The sequence below is a fragment of the Mobula hypostoma genome, chromosome 16 (genome assembly GCF_963921235.1).
Source record: "Mobula hypostoma chromosome 16, sMobHyp1.1, whole genome shotgun sequence".
Classification (NCBI taxonomy): domain Eukaryota; kingdom Metazoa; phylum Chordata; class Chondrichthyes; order Myliobatiformes; family Myliobatidae; genus Mobula; species Mobula hypostoma.
The window spans coordinates 23078596-23095565 of NC_086112.1; the positions used below are offsets into that span (position 1 = coordinate 23078596).

At 44.3% G+C, this 16970-nt stretch overlaps 1 protein-coding gene across 2 annotated transcripts in view; it reads left to right on the forward strand.

Moving 5' to 3' along the window:
- The window catches only part of camk4 (calcium/calmodulin-dependent protein kinase IV), a 115058-nt gene that overhangs the window by 66762 nt on the left and 31326 nt on the right, over positions 1-16970 (forward strand). Inside the window, exons 6-8 of one of the 2 annotated variants that reach the window (XM_063069152.1) lie at positions 6601-6691; positions 7833-7907; positions 11724-11799. In XM_063069152.1, the coding sequence (XP_062925222.1) occupies positions 6601-6691; positions 7833-7907; positions 11724-11799 (242 nt within the window). The remainder of the gene's footprint in view (positions 1-6600; positions 6692-7832; positions 7908-11723; positions 11800-16970) is intronic. The other variant, XM_063069153.1, reaches the window with a different exon arrangement.

Sequence of the window (16970 nt, forward strand, 5' to 3'; positions counted from 1 at the left end):
TACTACACCCACACCATACACCCACAGGTTCTCAAATCTAGAAATTTATATTAGTGGTATTATTTCACAAATACTTTGTTCTGATATTAAATTCTTTTCTCCATTTAGATAAATGAAAACAATTATGTTCATGTATTTAATGAACCTGCTAAAACAATTCATCTGTGTTAAAGTTTATTAAGTGAGCATTTTCTCAATTGTCTTCAGGTTGTTAGTTCACCGTGGCTGTCACTTGAGAGATGCAAAGATCTTCACTGAGAAATATTGTACTTGTTCTTGTAGAGGTTCTATTGTGCATAACTAAGTTATTTCAGTGTTCTTTCCCATGCCTGCATCTACTACCCCCTACTCCAAAAAGTCTCTGAATCCACATTAACCATGAAGTAAAGGATCTTGTCAAAACATAGTCTTCAAGTTAGTATTTATAGTATGTTAATCTTGTATTTGTTGCTAAAGATCACATGTAAATGATCATGCAATTTCATAAAAGATGTATTGCAATGATAGGCTGTCTTTAAAGAGAGTGAACCATTGCAAGGCAGAAGGTCCCAATGGAATACCTGGTAAGACTCTGAAAACCTGTGCCAACCAGCTAGCAGCAGTATTCAAGGACATTTTCAACCTCTCACTGCTACGGGCGGAAGTACCCACTTGCTTCAAAAAGGCAACAATTATACTAGTGCCTAAGAAGAATAATGTGAGCTGCCATAATGACTATCGCCTGGTAGCACTCACATCTACAGTGATGAAATATTTTGAGAGCTTGGTCATGATTAGATTGAACTCCTGCCTCAGCAAGGACCTGGACCCACTACAATTTGCCTATCGCCACAATTGGTCAATGACAGGCGCAATTTCAGTGGGTCTCCACGTGCCTTTGGACCACCTGGACAACACAAGCACTTATGTCAGGATGCTGTTCATCGACTATAGCTCAGCATTTAATACCATCATTCCCACAATCCTGATTGAGAAGTCACAGAACCTGGGCCTCTGTACCCCCCTCTGCAATTGGATCCTTGAGTTCCTAACTGGAAGACCACAAACTGTGCGGATTAGTGATAACATCTCCCCACTGACAATCAACACTGGTGCACGTCAGAGATGTGTGCTTAGCCCACTGCTCTACTCTTTATATACACATGACTGTATGGCTAGGTATAGTTCAAATACCATCTATAAAGTTGCTGATGATACAACCATTGTTGGTAGAATCTCAGGTGGTGACAAGAGGGAGTACAGGAGTGAGATATGCCAGCTAGTGGAGTGGTGCCACAGCAGCAACCTGGCACAACGTTAGTAAGATGAAAGAGCTGATTGTGGACTTCCAGAAGTGTAAGAGGAAGGAACACATACCAATCATCACTGAGGGGTCAGAAGTGGAGAGAGTGAGCAGTTCCTGGGTGTCAAGATCTCTGAGGACTTAACCTGGTCCCAACATATCAAAGTAGTTATAAAGAAGAGAAGACAGCGGCTATACTTCATTTGGAGTTTGAAGAGATTTGGCATGTCAAGAAATACACTCAAAAACTTCTGTAGATGTACCATGAAGAGCATTCTGACAGGCTGTATCACTGTCTGGTATGGGGGTGGTGGTGGTGGGGGGGTGGCTACTGCACAGGACCGAAAGAAGCTGCAGAGGGTCGTAAATTTAGTCTGCTCCATCTTGGGTACTAGCCTACAAAATACCCTGGACGTCTTCAAGGAACGGTGTCTCAGAAACACAGCGTCCATTATTAAGGACCTCCAGCACCCAGGGCATGTCCTTTTCTCACTGTTACCATCAGGTAGGAGGTACAGAAGCCTGAAGACACACACTTAGTGATTCAGGAACAGCTTCTTCCCCCTGCTAAATGGACATTGAACCCTTGGACAATACCTCGCTTTTTTAAATATATAGTATTGTGGTGACCCACTTTCCAACGCACTTGAACCGGCTGACAAAATGGCACACGCCGGCAGAGAGGCCGGCCCCAAAAAGGACGCCAGGCCATCTTCGCCAGCAGGGGGAAAAACCCGCGTGCGGGAAGGGTCTGTGAATATGCATTCCCCCCAGCAGTCCCACCCGGGGAGGGCAGGAACAGGAAGGCTTTAAAGGAGGCAGCGAAGTTTGAATAAACCTCTTTTTTCACAACTACAACTCACCGACATCGTGTCGTTATTCTAGCGCTGTGTGTAGCACACCACTACATTTGGTAACCCCGGTGGCCCATACGATATTTGGACCAGAGATGACCGACGCCGCATCTGTTCATGCAGTTTCGTTTAAACTGCCAAGCTTCTGGATGCTGCGACCTCGCCTACGGTTCGAACAAGCAGAAGCCCAGTTCCACATTTGGCAGGATTCCACTCGTTACTACTACGTGGTGAGCTCCCTTGACCAGAAGACAGCTGCACAAGTTGAGGAGTTTATACAGTCATCCCCAGAGGACGGCAAGTATGCAGCATTCAAAGCCCTGCTCATAAGGACTTCTGGACTCTCATGGCACGAGCGAGCTGCCTGCTTACTGCACCTGGATGGTTTGGGAGACAGACTGCGGTCGGCATTAATGAACGAAATGCTGGCCCTGGCTGAAGGATACAAACCTTGCCTCATGTTTGAGCAGGCGTTCCTAGAGCAACTGCCCGAGGACATATGCCTGCTGCTGTCCGACGCAGATTTCAACAACCCTCAGAAGGTGGCAGCCCAGGCAGTTGTGCTGTGGAATGCCAAGAAGGAGAGAGGGGCGTCCGTTGCACAGATCACCAAGCCGTGTGCCCAGTGGCCGACCAGACCAGGCCCGGCAGCAGTAGCCTACAAAACCTGGCGACGGGAGTGAGGATCCCAATGAACAATGGTGCTTCTACCACCAGCGGTGGGGCACAGAGGCCCACCGCTGTAGACTGCCCTGCAATTTCCCAGGAAACGCCAGGGCCAGCCGCCACTGATGGCTACGGCGGCTGGCCATCAGGACAGCCTCCTGTATGTCTGGGACAAGCAGTCAGGACGCCGCTTTTTGGTCGACACCAGAGCGGAGATCAGCATCTTACCTCCAACGAGTTACGACACCGGCAACAGAGAACCAGGACCCACCCTGAGGGCTGCAAACGGCAGCACAATACGGACCTATGGCACCCGCACGGTGCGGCTACAGTTCAGCTCCAGCCAGCTCACGTGGGATTTCACACTAGCCGCCGTGGCCCAACCACTCCTGGGGGCAGATTTTCTGCGAGCTCACAGCCTGCTGGTCAACTTGCAAGGGAAACGACTAGTCCACGCCAGGACTTTTCAAACGTTCTACCTGGGTGAAGCCAAGTTGCCAGCCCCACACCTGGACTCCATCACGCTGTCCGACGACGAATTCATCAGGGTCCTGGCGGATTTCCCATCAGTTCTGACACCGCAGTTCACGGCAGCCATGCCCAGACCCAGAGTACAGCACCACATTCCGACCCAAGGACCACCCCTCCACGCCCGTGCTCGAAGGCTTCCCCCGGACAAGCTCCGACTGGCAAAGAAGGAGTTCAAGAAGATGGAGGAATTGGGGATCACACGACGGTCCGACAGCCCATGGGCCTCCCCCCTTCACATGGTGCCCAAGGCAACGGGGGGACTGGAGACCATGCGGCGGCTACCGCAGACTGAACGAGGCTACAATGCCAGACCGCTACCCTGTGCCGCACATTCAAGACTTTACAGCAAACCTACACGGTGCAAGGATCTTTTCCAAGGTAGACCTCGTCCGGGGATACAATCAAATCCCAGTACATCCAGACGACATCCCCAAAACAGCACTCATCACCCCGTTCGGCCTTTTCGAATTCCTCCGAATGCCGTTCGGCCTAAAGAATACCGCACAGACATTCCAGCTGCTAATGGACGCAGTGGAACGCGACCTGGACTTTGCATTCATCTACTTGGACGACATCCTCATAGCCAGCAGTAGTCATCAGGAGCATCTGTCCCACCTCCGTCAACTCTACGCCCGACTGAGCGAATTCAGCCTTACAATCAACCCGGCCAAGTGCCAGTTCGGACTCGACACCATCGACTTCCTGGGCCACAGGATTACTAAAGATGGGGTAACCCCTCTGCCCGCCAAGGTAGACGCGGTCTGCCACTTCCCCCGACCCAACACAATCAAAGGCCTGCAGGAATTCGTGGGTATGGTGAATTTCTACCACCATTTCCTCCTCTCAGCAGCCTGAATCATGCGCCCCCTGTTCACCCTGATGTCAAGTAAGGGCAAGGGCATTACCTGGGACGAAGAGGCCACAGCCGCTTTCGTTAAAACCAAAGAAGCCTTGGCAAACGCCGCGATGCTAGTGCACCCCAGAACGGACGTTCCTACTGCCCTCATGGTGGACGTATCCAACACAGCAGTTGGTGGAGTGCTGGCAACCCCTGGCGTTCTTCAGCAAACACCTACGACCACCTGAACTCAAATACAGTGCTTTCGACCGGGAACTATCAGCACTATACCTGGCAATCCGGCATTTCAGGTACTTCTTAGAAGGTAGGCCCTTCACCACGTTCTCAGACCACAAACCGCTTATCTTTGTATTCACGAAGGTGTCCGACCCCTGGTCGTCCCGCCAGCAGCGACATCTGTCCTACATCTCCGAGTACACGACGGACATCCGGCATGTCTCGGGAAAGGACAACGCCGTGGCGGACGCACTATCCAGACCTACCATACAGGCCCTGTCCCAGGGGGTGGACTATGCAGCGCTGGCAGAGGCACAGCAGGCAGATGATGAAATCCCTAGTTACAGAACCACAGTCTCCGGCTTGCAGCTCCAAGACCTCCCCGTAGGCCCTACTGTGTGATCTAGCTACCGGCCAATCCCGCCCCATCATCCTGGCAGCCTGGCAGCGGCGAGTTCTCGACTCATTCACAACTTAACGCACCCCTCCATCAGGACTACTGTCCAGCTGGTCGCCAACAGGTTCGTGTGGCATGGGCTTCGTAAACAGGTCAGTGAATGGGCCAAAACGTGCATGCAGTGCCAAACGGCCAAGGTGCAGCGGCACACCAAGGCTCCACTGCAGCGGTTCGAACCCCCCCGCTGGAGGTTCAACCACATTCATGTGGATATCGTGGGGCCCCTGCCAGTGTCACGAGGAGCACGGTACCTCCTAACTATGATAGACCGGTTCACCAGATGGCCAGAGGCAGTCCCGCTCACCGACACCACCTCTGAATCCTGTGCCCGAGCACTGATCGCAACCTGGGTAGCACGCTTCAGGGTACCAGCCCACATTACCTCCGACAGGGGAGCCCAGTTCACCTCCAGCCTGTGGTCAGCTATGGCCAGCCTTTTAGCAACACAGCTACACCACACAACTGCCTACCACCCACAGTCGAACGGACTAGTGGAGCATTTTTCCACCGTCACCTGAAGTCGGCTCTCGTGGCCCACCTGGAAGGGCCTAACTGGGTGGACGAGCTTCCCTGGGTCCTGCTCGGAATCCGCACGGCACCCATGGAGGATCTGCACACCTCATCGGCTGAGTTGGTGTACGGCGCACCCCTGGTCGTCCCAGGAGAGTTCATACCAGCCCCAAGGGGGCAAGAGGAAGAACCCACAGCAGTCCTGGACAGACTACGTGAGAGGCTCGGTAACCTGGCCCCCATACTCACTTCACAGCACAGACAGAGCCTGACCTGCGTACCCAAAGACCTGCAGAACTGTAAGTTTCTTTTTGTATGACGGGGCGGACACCGGGCACCACTACAGCGGCCCTATGAGGGGCCGTTTAAGGTGATCAGGAACAACGGGTCCACATTCGTGCTGGACATTGGGGGGAGAGAGGAGGTTTTTACAGTGGACCGACTCAAACCGGCCCTTGTGGGCTTGGCGCAGCCGGTCCGGGCTCAGGCACCGCGGTGCAGAGGCAGACCCCACAAACAGAGGCCGATCCAGACTGTGGACATTGGGTGAGGTATTGCCGGTTCTGGGGGGGGCGGGGGGATTATGTGGTGACCCACTTTCCAGCGCACTTGAACCGGCTGACAAAACGGCGCGTGCTGGCAGAGAGACCGGCCCCAAAAAGGGCGCCAGGCCATCTTCACCAGCGGGGGAAAATCCGTGTGCGGGAAGGGTCTGTGAATATGCATTCCCCACAGCAGTCCCGCCCGGGGAGGGCGGGAACAGGAAGACTTTAAAGGAGGCCGCGAAGTTTGAATAAACCTCTTTTTTCACAACTACAACTCACCGACTACGTGTCATTATTCTAGTGCTGTGTGTAGCACACCGCTACAGTATTTCTGTTTTTTGCACGTTTTTTAATCTATTCAATATACGTATACTATATAAAGTATACTGAATAAGATTTACTTATTTATTATATTTTATTTTTTGCTTCTAAATTACATATTGCATTGAACTGCTGCTGCTAAGTTAACAAATTTTACGTCACATGCCAGTGATAACAAACCTGACTTTGATGCTGATAATCACATTATTTATTATTCTTGTATACCCTTGTGAAGGGATTGCACATGATTTATTCTGCTTAATGACATTCAGTGGATGAAATATTAAATAATTTCATTGCAGCTGACTTCATATTTTAATTACTGTATTCATTTCTTATTTTTGTTCTTTTTTGTGTAGTATCTGCATCAAAATGGAATTGTTCATCGTGATCTCAAACCTGAAAACCTCCTTTATGCGTCTCCAGCTCCAGATGCATTATTAAAAATAGGTGACTTACATAAATGCTGCCTTTATAGAATATAAGGAGTATAAATACTGTGAATGCATGAAATCATTTCCCCCTCAGGTTGGTTGAGACTATAACTACAGATCATAGGTTTAGAAGGAAAAGTAAAATATTTAAGAGACATCTGGGGGTGGGGGGGTGGGTAGTCTTCTTCACTCAGAGGGTGGTATGAGTGTGGAATGAACAGCCAGCAGAAACAGTAGATGCATGTTTAACTGTAACACTGAAGAGAATTTTACATAGGTACATTAATGGGAAGGATATGGAGGACTATAGTCCAGTGCCAGTAGATTGAACTATGAAGACCAGGTCAGCCCAGACCAGATAGGCCAAAGGGCCTGTTTCTGTTCTTTAGAGCTCTATAACCCTATAACTTTGTTATTTTTATGTCAAAAATGTCTTGCTGTTTTCCTTTCTTACAGTTTAATTTGTGGTCTTCAGAGGTGTTCAGCAGCCAAACACAATGCTCATTGAAGGAACATTCTGAATGCCACTTCAAAATTGTGTGAAATATATCATGTTTTCTATATTTACACCTATTCTTTCTCAATCTCTCTGCCTCCGTCTCGCAATCCTCCTAGCACATTGTTCCGCCAACCTACCTTGATGGTAACAAGGGTGCAATGTTGGAAAGTTCAACAGCAGATGTCTGACATCCAAGGCAATGTGCAGGACTACAAGTGGCCAGTAGAAGCTATTTTTAAATCATTCTGGTTTCTTATTGATACTTTCAAAAAGCTGAAGCATTAATTTGGAATTGTGTTGATCGCAAATCAGAAATGCAATGATTCTGAGATGTTTTCTGTAAACTTTCACCAAATTTGTCTTGTACCGAGACTAAAATATGCCTATTTATTGGAAGACAACTCTCATTAGATACTTTGACAATAAACCTATAGGAATATGATATTCGTTGATATTTTTAGAGTTGGCAGATTTACGTTTTAGCGACTGCCAGCATTTTCTTTCATGTCTCTGTAGAAATGAGAAAATATGTCTTGCAGTTTTGGTGGAGGGTTTGGTGATAATTTTCAAAATTCTTTTTATAAAGTCAAGGATTTGGAAGGTGCTTCATTAAAATCTAAAGAAACGTCATCTGAATAATGCACATGTTTTATTTAAGCTGATTTTGGACTTTCAAAAATTGTTGAAGAACAGGTCACCATGAAAACTGTATGTGGGACACCAGGATACTGTGGTAAGTTGTATTGATTGAAAACTACCTTGAGAAATTCCTTATCAATCTAATGAATATAACTTCGTGGTTTAATGTTTTATATTCTATGTTTTTCACTCGTTTTCTGCTGTTTGCACAATGTGTTCTTTTTTTTTGCAAGTAAGGTGTTTGATGTTTTCTTTGGATGGGTTCCATGCTGTTTCTTTGTTTCATGATTATGTGTGGGTTATATGCTGCATACATACTTCGACAGTTAATGTACTTTGAATATGAGCAATTTGATAAATGCAATTCCAACAAAGGCGAATTGCGTGGAACACCAAAATATGATGTACAAGTTTTTTGTTAATTTGCCCACAGAATGTAGATTTACCTGGCAGTACCAGCATTTATGGTGTGTTCCTAATTAGCTCTGACTGAACAGATAATTTAAGTTTCAATTAGAAAACAGACTGGGTAAGGACAACAGATTTCCTTTCCCAAAGTATATTGGTAAACCATTTGGGTTTTTATAAACCATACAGTGGATTCATTGCTACTGGATTATCATTACTGCAGTTTCCTTTTTTGTTGTTATCTAGGTTTATTTAATTACTTGAATGTAAATTCCCTGAGTACTGTGCTGAAGTTTGAATTCACCGAATCAACAGTTCAGTATATCAACTGCTAACTAACAATAGTATACTAATTATATTCCCATTTCCATTGCATTCAGTAAGTAAGGCTTCTTTAAATCTCCCGTGCTTCATTCCCACATCATAGCCTCTGTAGTAGTTTTCACTTCGACCAAATATTTCTGTATTTTGAATATTTCTACATTTTTTGGAGTCAAAATATGGCTTTCAACAGGAAAGCAGGTTTATGTGTCTATCCATAGGTCTTAATACCATCATAGCAAATCTTTTCTTTTCCCTTTTTGAACCTTTGTATCTTCCCTAAAATACACTGCTTGGAATTGGGCAAAGTTCTCCAGTTGTGGCCATATCAGTGTTTTATAGAAGTTCAAAATAGACTCTGTGTTTATCTCCTCTTACGTTGTTGTTCATAATGGTCAGTACCCTGTATACCTTTTAGACCACATGCTCAGCCTGTCTTAACACTTGCAGATCTCTCCTTTCCTGTACATCATTTCGAATCATAGCATTTATATTCTGTTATTTTCTTCTTGCTTCCAAGATCTGTCACCTTACCACTGTGTTAAATTTTAAGTGCTTCGTGGTAACCCTTTCCAACAGCTTTCCTTTAATTCCATCTTAATAAACTCCACCTTAAATACTCTTAAATGATTTGCATCTTTTGCAAATTATTAATATGTTCCATATTTTATGCCCTATTAATATGCCTAAATTATTGACATCCTTCAAGAAAAGCAGTGATTTCAGCATGAACTCCAAAGAAACCACTATATATTTTGTCAGCCTGAATAACTACCATGACTTCTGCTTTCTTGTCTCTTGTCCATAAGGCAGTTTTATATCCATGCTGCGTAGTACATTGATTGAGCTTTCTATTGAGTAGACAAAGTAGCAGCCTCGAGGATCACCAAGTATTGCTTCTACAAAGTATGAAATGTAGGGTTTTGAGAAATGGGGGACTTCAGTGAAGTAGAGCAAAGTTGCTGTGTTTATATTTTAGGGTACAAATAGTAAACTGTGGTGATGGTTAAAACTAATGTTGGAGAACCCTAGTGTTTTGTGTAAAACTTATGGTTTAACTAATTCAGATACTTAAGTATAAACATTCATTGAACATAGATAATTGAAAAGCAGTGAAAACTTGAATTAAAACTGTCATAAAAGAATAAATAGAATTAGACCAATTTGAGTAATGGTCATGAAGATTGTTTATATGTGGGAGATTGTGGAATATGGAACTTTCTGAATTATTCACATATTTGACCAAAATACAGTCACACATCTATCAAATATGGGAAGAGTTTTAGAGGAAAAATTTGTAGTCCAATTAGGAATTTTCTGCCCTGAACGCTATGTTTTCTAATCAATTTTAGTATATTCATTGACAAAGTTTTAGGTCACTGCAAAATTTATGTTTAGGGCATATGGTAGGACAGTTACTAGAAAAGTGTCCAATAAAATCCCATCACACAGTAATTCAGAGTCATAGAGATAAAGGTGTCTACCTGAGCTAGTTCCATTTGCTTGCATTTGGCCCAAATTCCTCTAAATCTTTCGTATCTATGTACCTGTAGAAATGTCTTTTAAACATTATAACTGTACATTTACCACTTCCTCTGCAGCTTGTTCCATACACCCATCACTTTGTTCAAATAAAAACTTACTGCTCATGTTGCCTTTACATTTTTTCTCTCTTACCTTAAACCTATACCCTCTGGTTTTAGACTACCCCTGCCCAGGAGAAAAGACTGTGACCATCAGCTTATTTATGCCCTCCCCAACTCCCACCCACCTTCATTTTATATACCTCAACTTCCTACGCTCTAGAGAAAACAGTCCAAGCTCATCCAACCTCTCAGCAGCATCTGACAATATCCTTGTGTATCCTTTGTATATTCTTTTCTAGTTTAATGCCATCCTTCATATGGTTAGGTGACTAGAACTGCATGCACAACTCCAATTGCAGTCTCACCAACTATTTGTACAGCTGTAACATGACTTTTACAAATTTTTACAGATGCATCACAACTCGGTGTGGAAATTGCTTTGCCTGAAGCTTCAAGAAATTGCAAAGACTTGTGAACTCAGCCCAGTCCAACATGCAAGCCATCTTGCCCTCCATTGACTACGCCTACACTTCTCACTGCCTCAGAAAAGCAGCTAATTTTAATCAAGGATCTCTCCCACCCCAGTTAATTTCTCTTCTCCCCTTTTCTGTTGGGCAAGAGCTATGAAAGCTTACCAGCAGACTCATAATAAACTATGCCACTGTTATCAGACTCTTGAACTGACCTCCTGTATATTAAAGATGTACACTTGATCTTCTGATCCTCCAATCTACCTTGCCATAGCCCTTGCACTTTATTTGTTTACCTGCTCTGCACTTTCTCTGTAGCTGCAACACTATATTCTGCATTCTGTTTTTCTTTTCACTACTTCATGTACTATATGACACAGTCTGCCTGGATGGCACACAAACAAAAGCTTCTTACTGCAAGTTAGTCAATGTGACAATAATACTAAACCAAAACCATTGTGGAATTCACAGCTAGGGAATTTAAATCCATTAAGTAAATCTGAAATAAGCAGCTAGTTTCTGCCAAGGTGACCGAAAGTGTAGACCGTAAATACCAGTCTAATTTACTGATGTCTGTATGGGTAAGAAATCTGTCATCCTTATCTTCTCTGTCCTATTTTTACTTAACACTATTATTAACATATACCTGCCCTCTGAAATTGCCTGGCGAGGCAGTCAGTTTAGGAGCATTCGGGATAGACAATAAATACTGGTTTAGCTACTGATGGCATACCACATGAGTAAATAAAGGCAAGGTAAACTTCTTGTGTATTCATTTTTTTATCATTCTTGGACTGCTGAATGTGTACTTATTCTTGAAATGTGAGGACTGTTAATATGTTTCATGTATTGCCTAAATCTTGTAGCCCTGAAAAGATACTTGGGAGCTTTAATTTTGAACCTCTGCAGTTGTAGTGCAGTGATACGTGTGTTAAGCAGAGAAATGTACAATTATAACCCATTGATAAGAAACAACATGTTTAAATTGGATGGGAACTTAAAGATGTTGTTCTTCCTGCGCTTTTATATTACCCTTTGAAGATTTTCACTCAGGTTGTTTAAGATATTATATTTGGTGGTTGATTATTATCATTAGAGCCTAACTTTTCTTTCTTTTTGTCCCAGCCCCTGAAATCTTACGAGGCCATGCCTACGGACCAGAGGTTGACATGTGGTCAGTGGGAGTTGTCACCTACATATTGTAAGATTCCAGGACTGTAGCAACAGAGCTTTCATTATTCGTTTCTTTCCTGTATTCTGCTAATTGAGTATAGTAATAATCTGAAAGAGAAACCCAGCAAGGTACTGGGGTTTAGGAAAAGAAAGAACTTTGAAAACTTAGTACACAATTAAACCTTGCCTTTGTTTTCCTCTTTAATGATGCTGCTTGACCTGCTGAATGCTTCCAATATTCCCTGTTTTTATTTCTGACTTCCATCATCTGCAGTTGTTTGCTCCAATTCCCACGTATTTGCTTGATTCAGTGTAAGCAGAGTAATAAGCAGTGTATAAAATTTACTCTGCTTCATAGAACAAGTCATCCTCTGGCAGCAAACTGGTTTCGTTTTTTCACATGCCTTGAAGCCAATTTTGACTACAAATGAGAAAATACATAAAAAAAATCATTTGATATGGTAACTGTACCATCAGAATGTATTAATGAATGCCATCAATAATATATGATTCATAAGAAATTACTAAAGGTGAAGAGAGAGAAGAAACTAGTTCTGTTGTTTATAGGAACGGACAGCTATATGTACTTTTGGATTTACTAATATTGTAGGATCCCTTTCATATATGCAGGTGTTGGTAAATGACCCATTTTTAACCTGGGACAGCCTGCAACAGGATCTCAGTAATCAGCGTTTTCTAAACCCATATTGTAGATGCTGGTTTTAGTATCTAAAGGGGTATAAAGTAAATTAGAGCTACAAAGGTAGTATGTTGTTAATGAGAGTTTCTAAAATGCAGATTCTATGTTTAACATCAGTACATCACTGCCTTTAGTTCTATAGTCCTCTGGACACAGGTGACTTTATTTTTAATTTGCTCCCTTCTTTCTTATCATCCCTTAAGTCCCTGTGAATCCACTTATATCTCATCAACCCCATAATTTGCCTTGTAACAAACTCTTTACATCCGGATTCATAGTTAACATATACGCATTCAAACAGCTTCGACATATTGCACATATCCCAAAAATTGTGCAAGACACACATTTCTGTCACTCCTTCAGCAGAGGATGGCAAATAATTGGCACCAGCAGCACAAAATGGAGAGTCATGTGACTTCAGATGCTTATTCCACAGGAGCTCTGGTGCTGCCAAGAGTGGTGCAAAGACTATGGAAGCTGTCACTGCACCTGTATGTGATTGTCCTCCAGTGTCCCACTACGCTTCCATACCATAATGCCCTTAGATTTACAAATTGCAGATAGTGCTCCAATATTCAACATGCCCAGCCCACAACATTCCTATCCTTGTGACTTCTTTTCTTGTGGATAGCTTAGAATGCCCAAAGGGTTTGAGTTACAAATGTGTGATGAAGGAACTGCACCGTTAGTCAATCAGACAGTGGCAGCTCCTGCTCAAATTTTATAATCAGAATCAGGTTTAAGATCACTGGCATGTGTTGTGAAATTTGTTGTTTTGTGGCAGCAGAACATCGCAATACATAATAATCAAAACTATAAATTATAATAGGAAATATATATAAGAACTAAATTTAGTAAGTAGTGCAAAAAGAGAGCAAAATAGTTATGTTTTGTTCATAGTTTCATTGTCCATTCAGAACTGATGGCAGAGGGGAAGATGCATTGAGTGTGTGTTTTTGTGTTTTCAGGCACCTCCTCCTTGATTGTAGCAATGAGAAGAGGGCACGTCCTGAGTGATGGGGGTCCTTACTGCTGGATGCCGCCTTCTTAAGGCATCGCCTTTTGAAGGTGTCCTTGATGCTGGGGAGGCTACTGCCCACGATGGAGCTCACTGAGTTTACAACTTTCTGCAGTTTTTCCGATCCTGTGCAGTGCTTCCTCCATACCAGATGGTGATGCAACCAGCTAGAATGCTCTCCGGGTACACCTGTAGAAATTAGTGAGAGTATTTGGTGACATACCAAATCGCCTCAAACTCCTAATTAAATATAGCTGCTATCATATCTTCTTTGTAATTGCATCGATATACTAGATCCTCAGAAATGGTGATGCACAGGAACTTGAACCTGTTCATCTTTCCATTGCTGATCTCGTCATGAGGGCTTGTGTGTGTTCCCTCTACTTACCTTTCCTGAAGTCCACAATCAACTCCTTGTTCTTAGATTCAGAGAACACAACAGCCCAGAAACAGGCCCTTTCGCCCATTTTGTCCTTGCCAAGCCATTAATATTCCCAGTCCCATGGACCAGCATCTGGACAGTAGCTCTCCATGCTAGAGTCAACACCTGTCTCAGTAAGGACCTGGAGCCACTGCAATTTGCCTGTCCCCTACGGCAGACATGATCACAATGGCTCTCCATGTTTCCATTTCATACATGTCTGCCCTCACCCATCCTCCTACCACCCCACCAGTGATAGGATTCCTCTTGTCCTCACTCTACCACCCCACTAACCTCCATGTCCAGCACATTCTCTGTACCTTCAGCCTTCTCCAACGGGATCCCACCACCAACCTCATCATTCTCTCCCCCTACTTTCCACCTTCTGCAGGGATCACTCCCTGTGCGACTCCATTGACCATTTGTCCCTCCCCTCTGATCTCCCTCCTGGCACTTACCCTTGCAGTGGAACAAGTGCTACACCTGCCCCTACACTTCATCCCTCTCTACCATTCAGGGCCCTAAACAGCCCTTCTAGGTGAGGCGATAGTTCACCTGTGAGTCTGTTGGGGTCATCTACTGTATCTGATACTCCTGGTGTGGCCTCCTGTATATCAGTGAGACCCGACGTAAACTGGGAGACCGCTTCGCCGAGCACCTACGCTCTGTCCGCCAGAAAAAGTGGGCTGTCCCAGTGGCCACCCATTTTAATTCCACTTCCCATTCTGACATGCCAGTCCATGGCCTCCTCTACTGTCTCGATGAGGCTACACTCAGGATGGAGAAGCAACACCTTATATTTCATTTAGGTGGACTGATGGCATGAACATTGATTTCTCAAACTTCCTGTAATGTCTCTCCCCCCGCCCCCTTCACCATTCCCCATTCCCTTTTCCCTCTCTCCCCTCAACCCTTACCTGCCCATCAGCTCCCTCCGGTGCTCCTCCCTTTTTCTTTCTTCCCTGGCCTTCTGTCCTCTCCTGTCAGATTCCACCCCCCTTTTCCAGCCCTGTATCTCTTTCACCAAACAACTTCCCAGCTCTTTCCTTCACCCCTCTCCCCCTTCCTGGTTTCACCTCTCACCTTGTGTTTCTTCCTCCCCAGCCCCCCACCCTCTAAATCTGACTCCTCATCTATTTTTCTCCAGTCCTGATGAAGGGTCTCAGCCCAAAGCGTCAACTGTACTCTTTTCCATAGATTCTGCCTGGCCTGCTGAGTTCCCCCAGCACTTTGTGTGTAGCTTGGATTTCCAGCAACTGCAGATTTTCTTTGGCTTGTGATTGGATAATACATCTGCTTATGCCAGGATGCTGTTTATTGACTATACTTCAGCATTTACTACCATCATTCCTGTAGTCTTGATTGAAAAGCTACAGAACCTGGGCCTCTGTACCGCCCTCTGCAACTGGATCCTTGACTTCCTAACCAGAAGACCACAATCTTTGCAGATTGAGAATAACATCACCACCTCATTGACAATCAACACTGCACCACAGGGATGTGTGCTTAGCCCACTGCTCTACTGTCTCTACACCGATGGCTGTGTGGCCAGGCACAGCTCAGATACTATCTATAAATTTACTGACGATACAACCATTGTTGGCAGAATCTCAGATGGCGATGAGAGGGCGTACAGGAGTGAGATATACCAGCTAGTGGAGTGGTGTCGTAGCAACAACCTTGCACTCAATGTTAGCAAGCCCAAAGAATTGATTGTGGACTTCAGAAAGAGTAAGGCAAGGGAACACAAGCCAATCCTCAGAGGTATCAGAAGCAGAGAAAATCTTGTTGCAACATATTGATGCAGTTATAAAGAAGGTAAGACAGCAGCTATATTAAGCATTTGAGAAGATTTGGTTTGTCGCCTAAAACACTCAAAAACTTCTATCGATGTACTGGGGAGAGCATTCTGACTGGCTGCATCACTGTCTGGTATGGGGGGGGGGGACATCTGCACAAGATGGAAGTAAGTTGCAGAAACTTGTAAAATTAGTCAGCTTCATCATGAGTACCAGCCTCAATAGTATTCCAGATATCTTCAAGGAGTGGTGCCTCAGGAAGGCAGTATCCATCATTAAGGACCTGCACCACCCAGGACATGCCCTCTTCTCATTGTTACCGTCAGGAAGGAGGTACAGAAGCCTAAAGGCACACACTCAGCGATTCAGGAACATCTCCTTCCTTTCTGCCATCTGATTTCTAAATGGACACTGAACCCATGAACACTACCTCACTACTTTTTATTTCTGTTTTTACACTACTTATTTAATTTATCTATTTAATATACCTACCTAGTATACTTTATTTTTCATGTACTGCATCATACTGCTGCTGCAAAGTCAATGAATTTCACGACATATGCCGATGATATTAAACCTGATTCTGATGCCCCCCTCATCCATATACCCTATCCAAACTTCTCTTAAATGTTGAAATTGAACCTGTGTTCACCACTTGTGCTGGCAGCTTGTTCCACCTCTCACCACCCTCTGAGTGAAGATACTCCCCTTCATGTTTCCCTTAAACATTTCGCCTTTCACTCTTAACCCATGACTTCTAGTCTCACCCAACTTCAGTGAAAAAAGCCTGCTTGCATTTACCCTATCAATACTCTTAATAATTATGTGTATCTCTATTAATTCTCCCCTCAATTTTCTTCGTTCTAGTGAATTAAGTCCCAACATATTCAACCTTTCCCTATAACTCAGATCCTCAAGTCCAAGCAACATCCTTGTAAATTTTTTTTGGACTCTCTTAATCTTATTTACATCTTTCCTGTAGGTAGGTGACCAAAACTGCACACAATACTCCAAATTAAGCTTTCTTTATGGCCCTATCTAACTGTGATACCACTTTCAAGGAATTATGGATCTCTATTCCTGGATCCCTCTGTTCCACCACACTCCTCACTGCCCTACCCTACTGCTCACCATGTAAGACCTACCTGGTTGGTCCTCCCAAAGTGCAACACCTCACACTGCATTAAATTTCATCTGCCATTTTCAGCTCATTTTTCCAGCTGGTCCAGGTCCTGCTGCAAGCTTTGATAGTCTTCCTCAC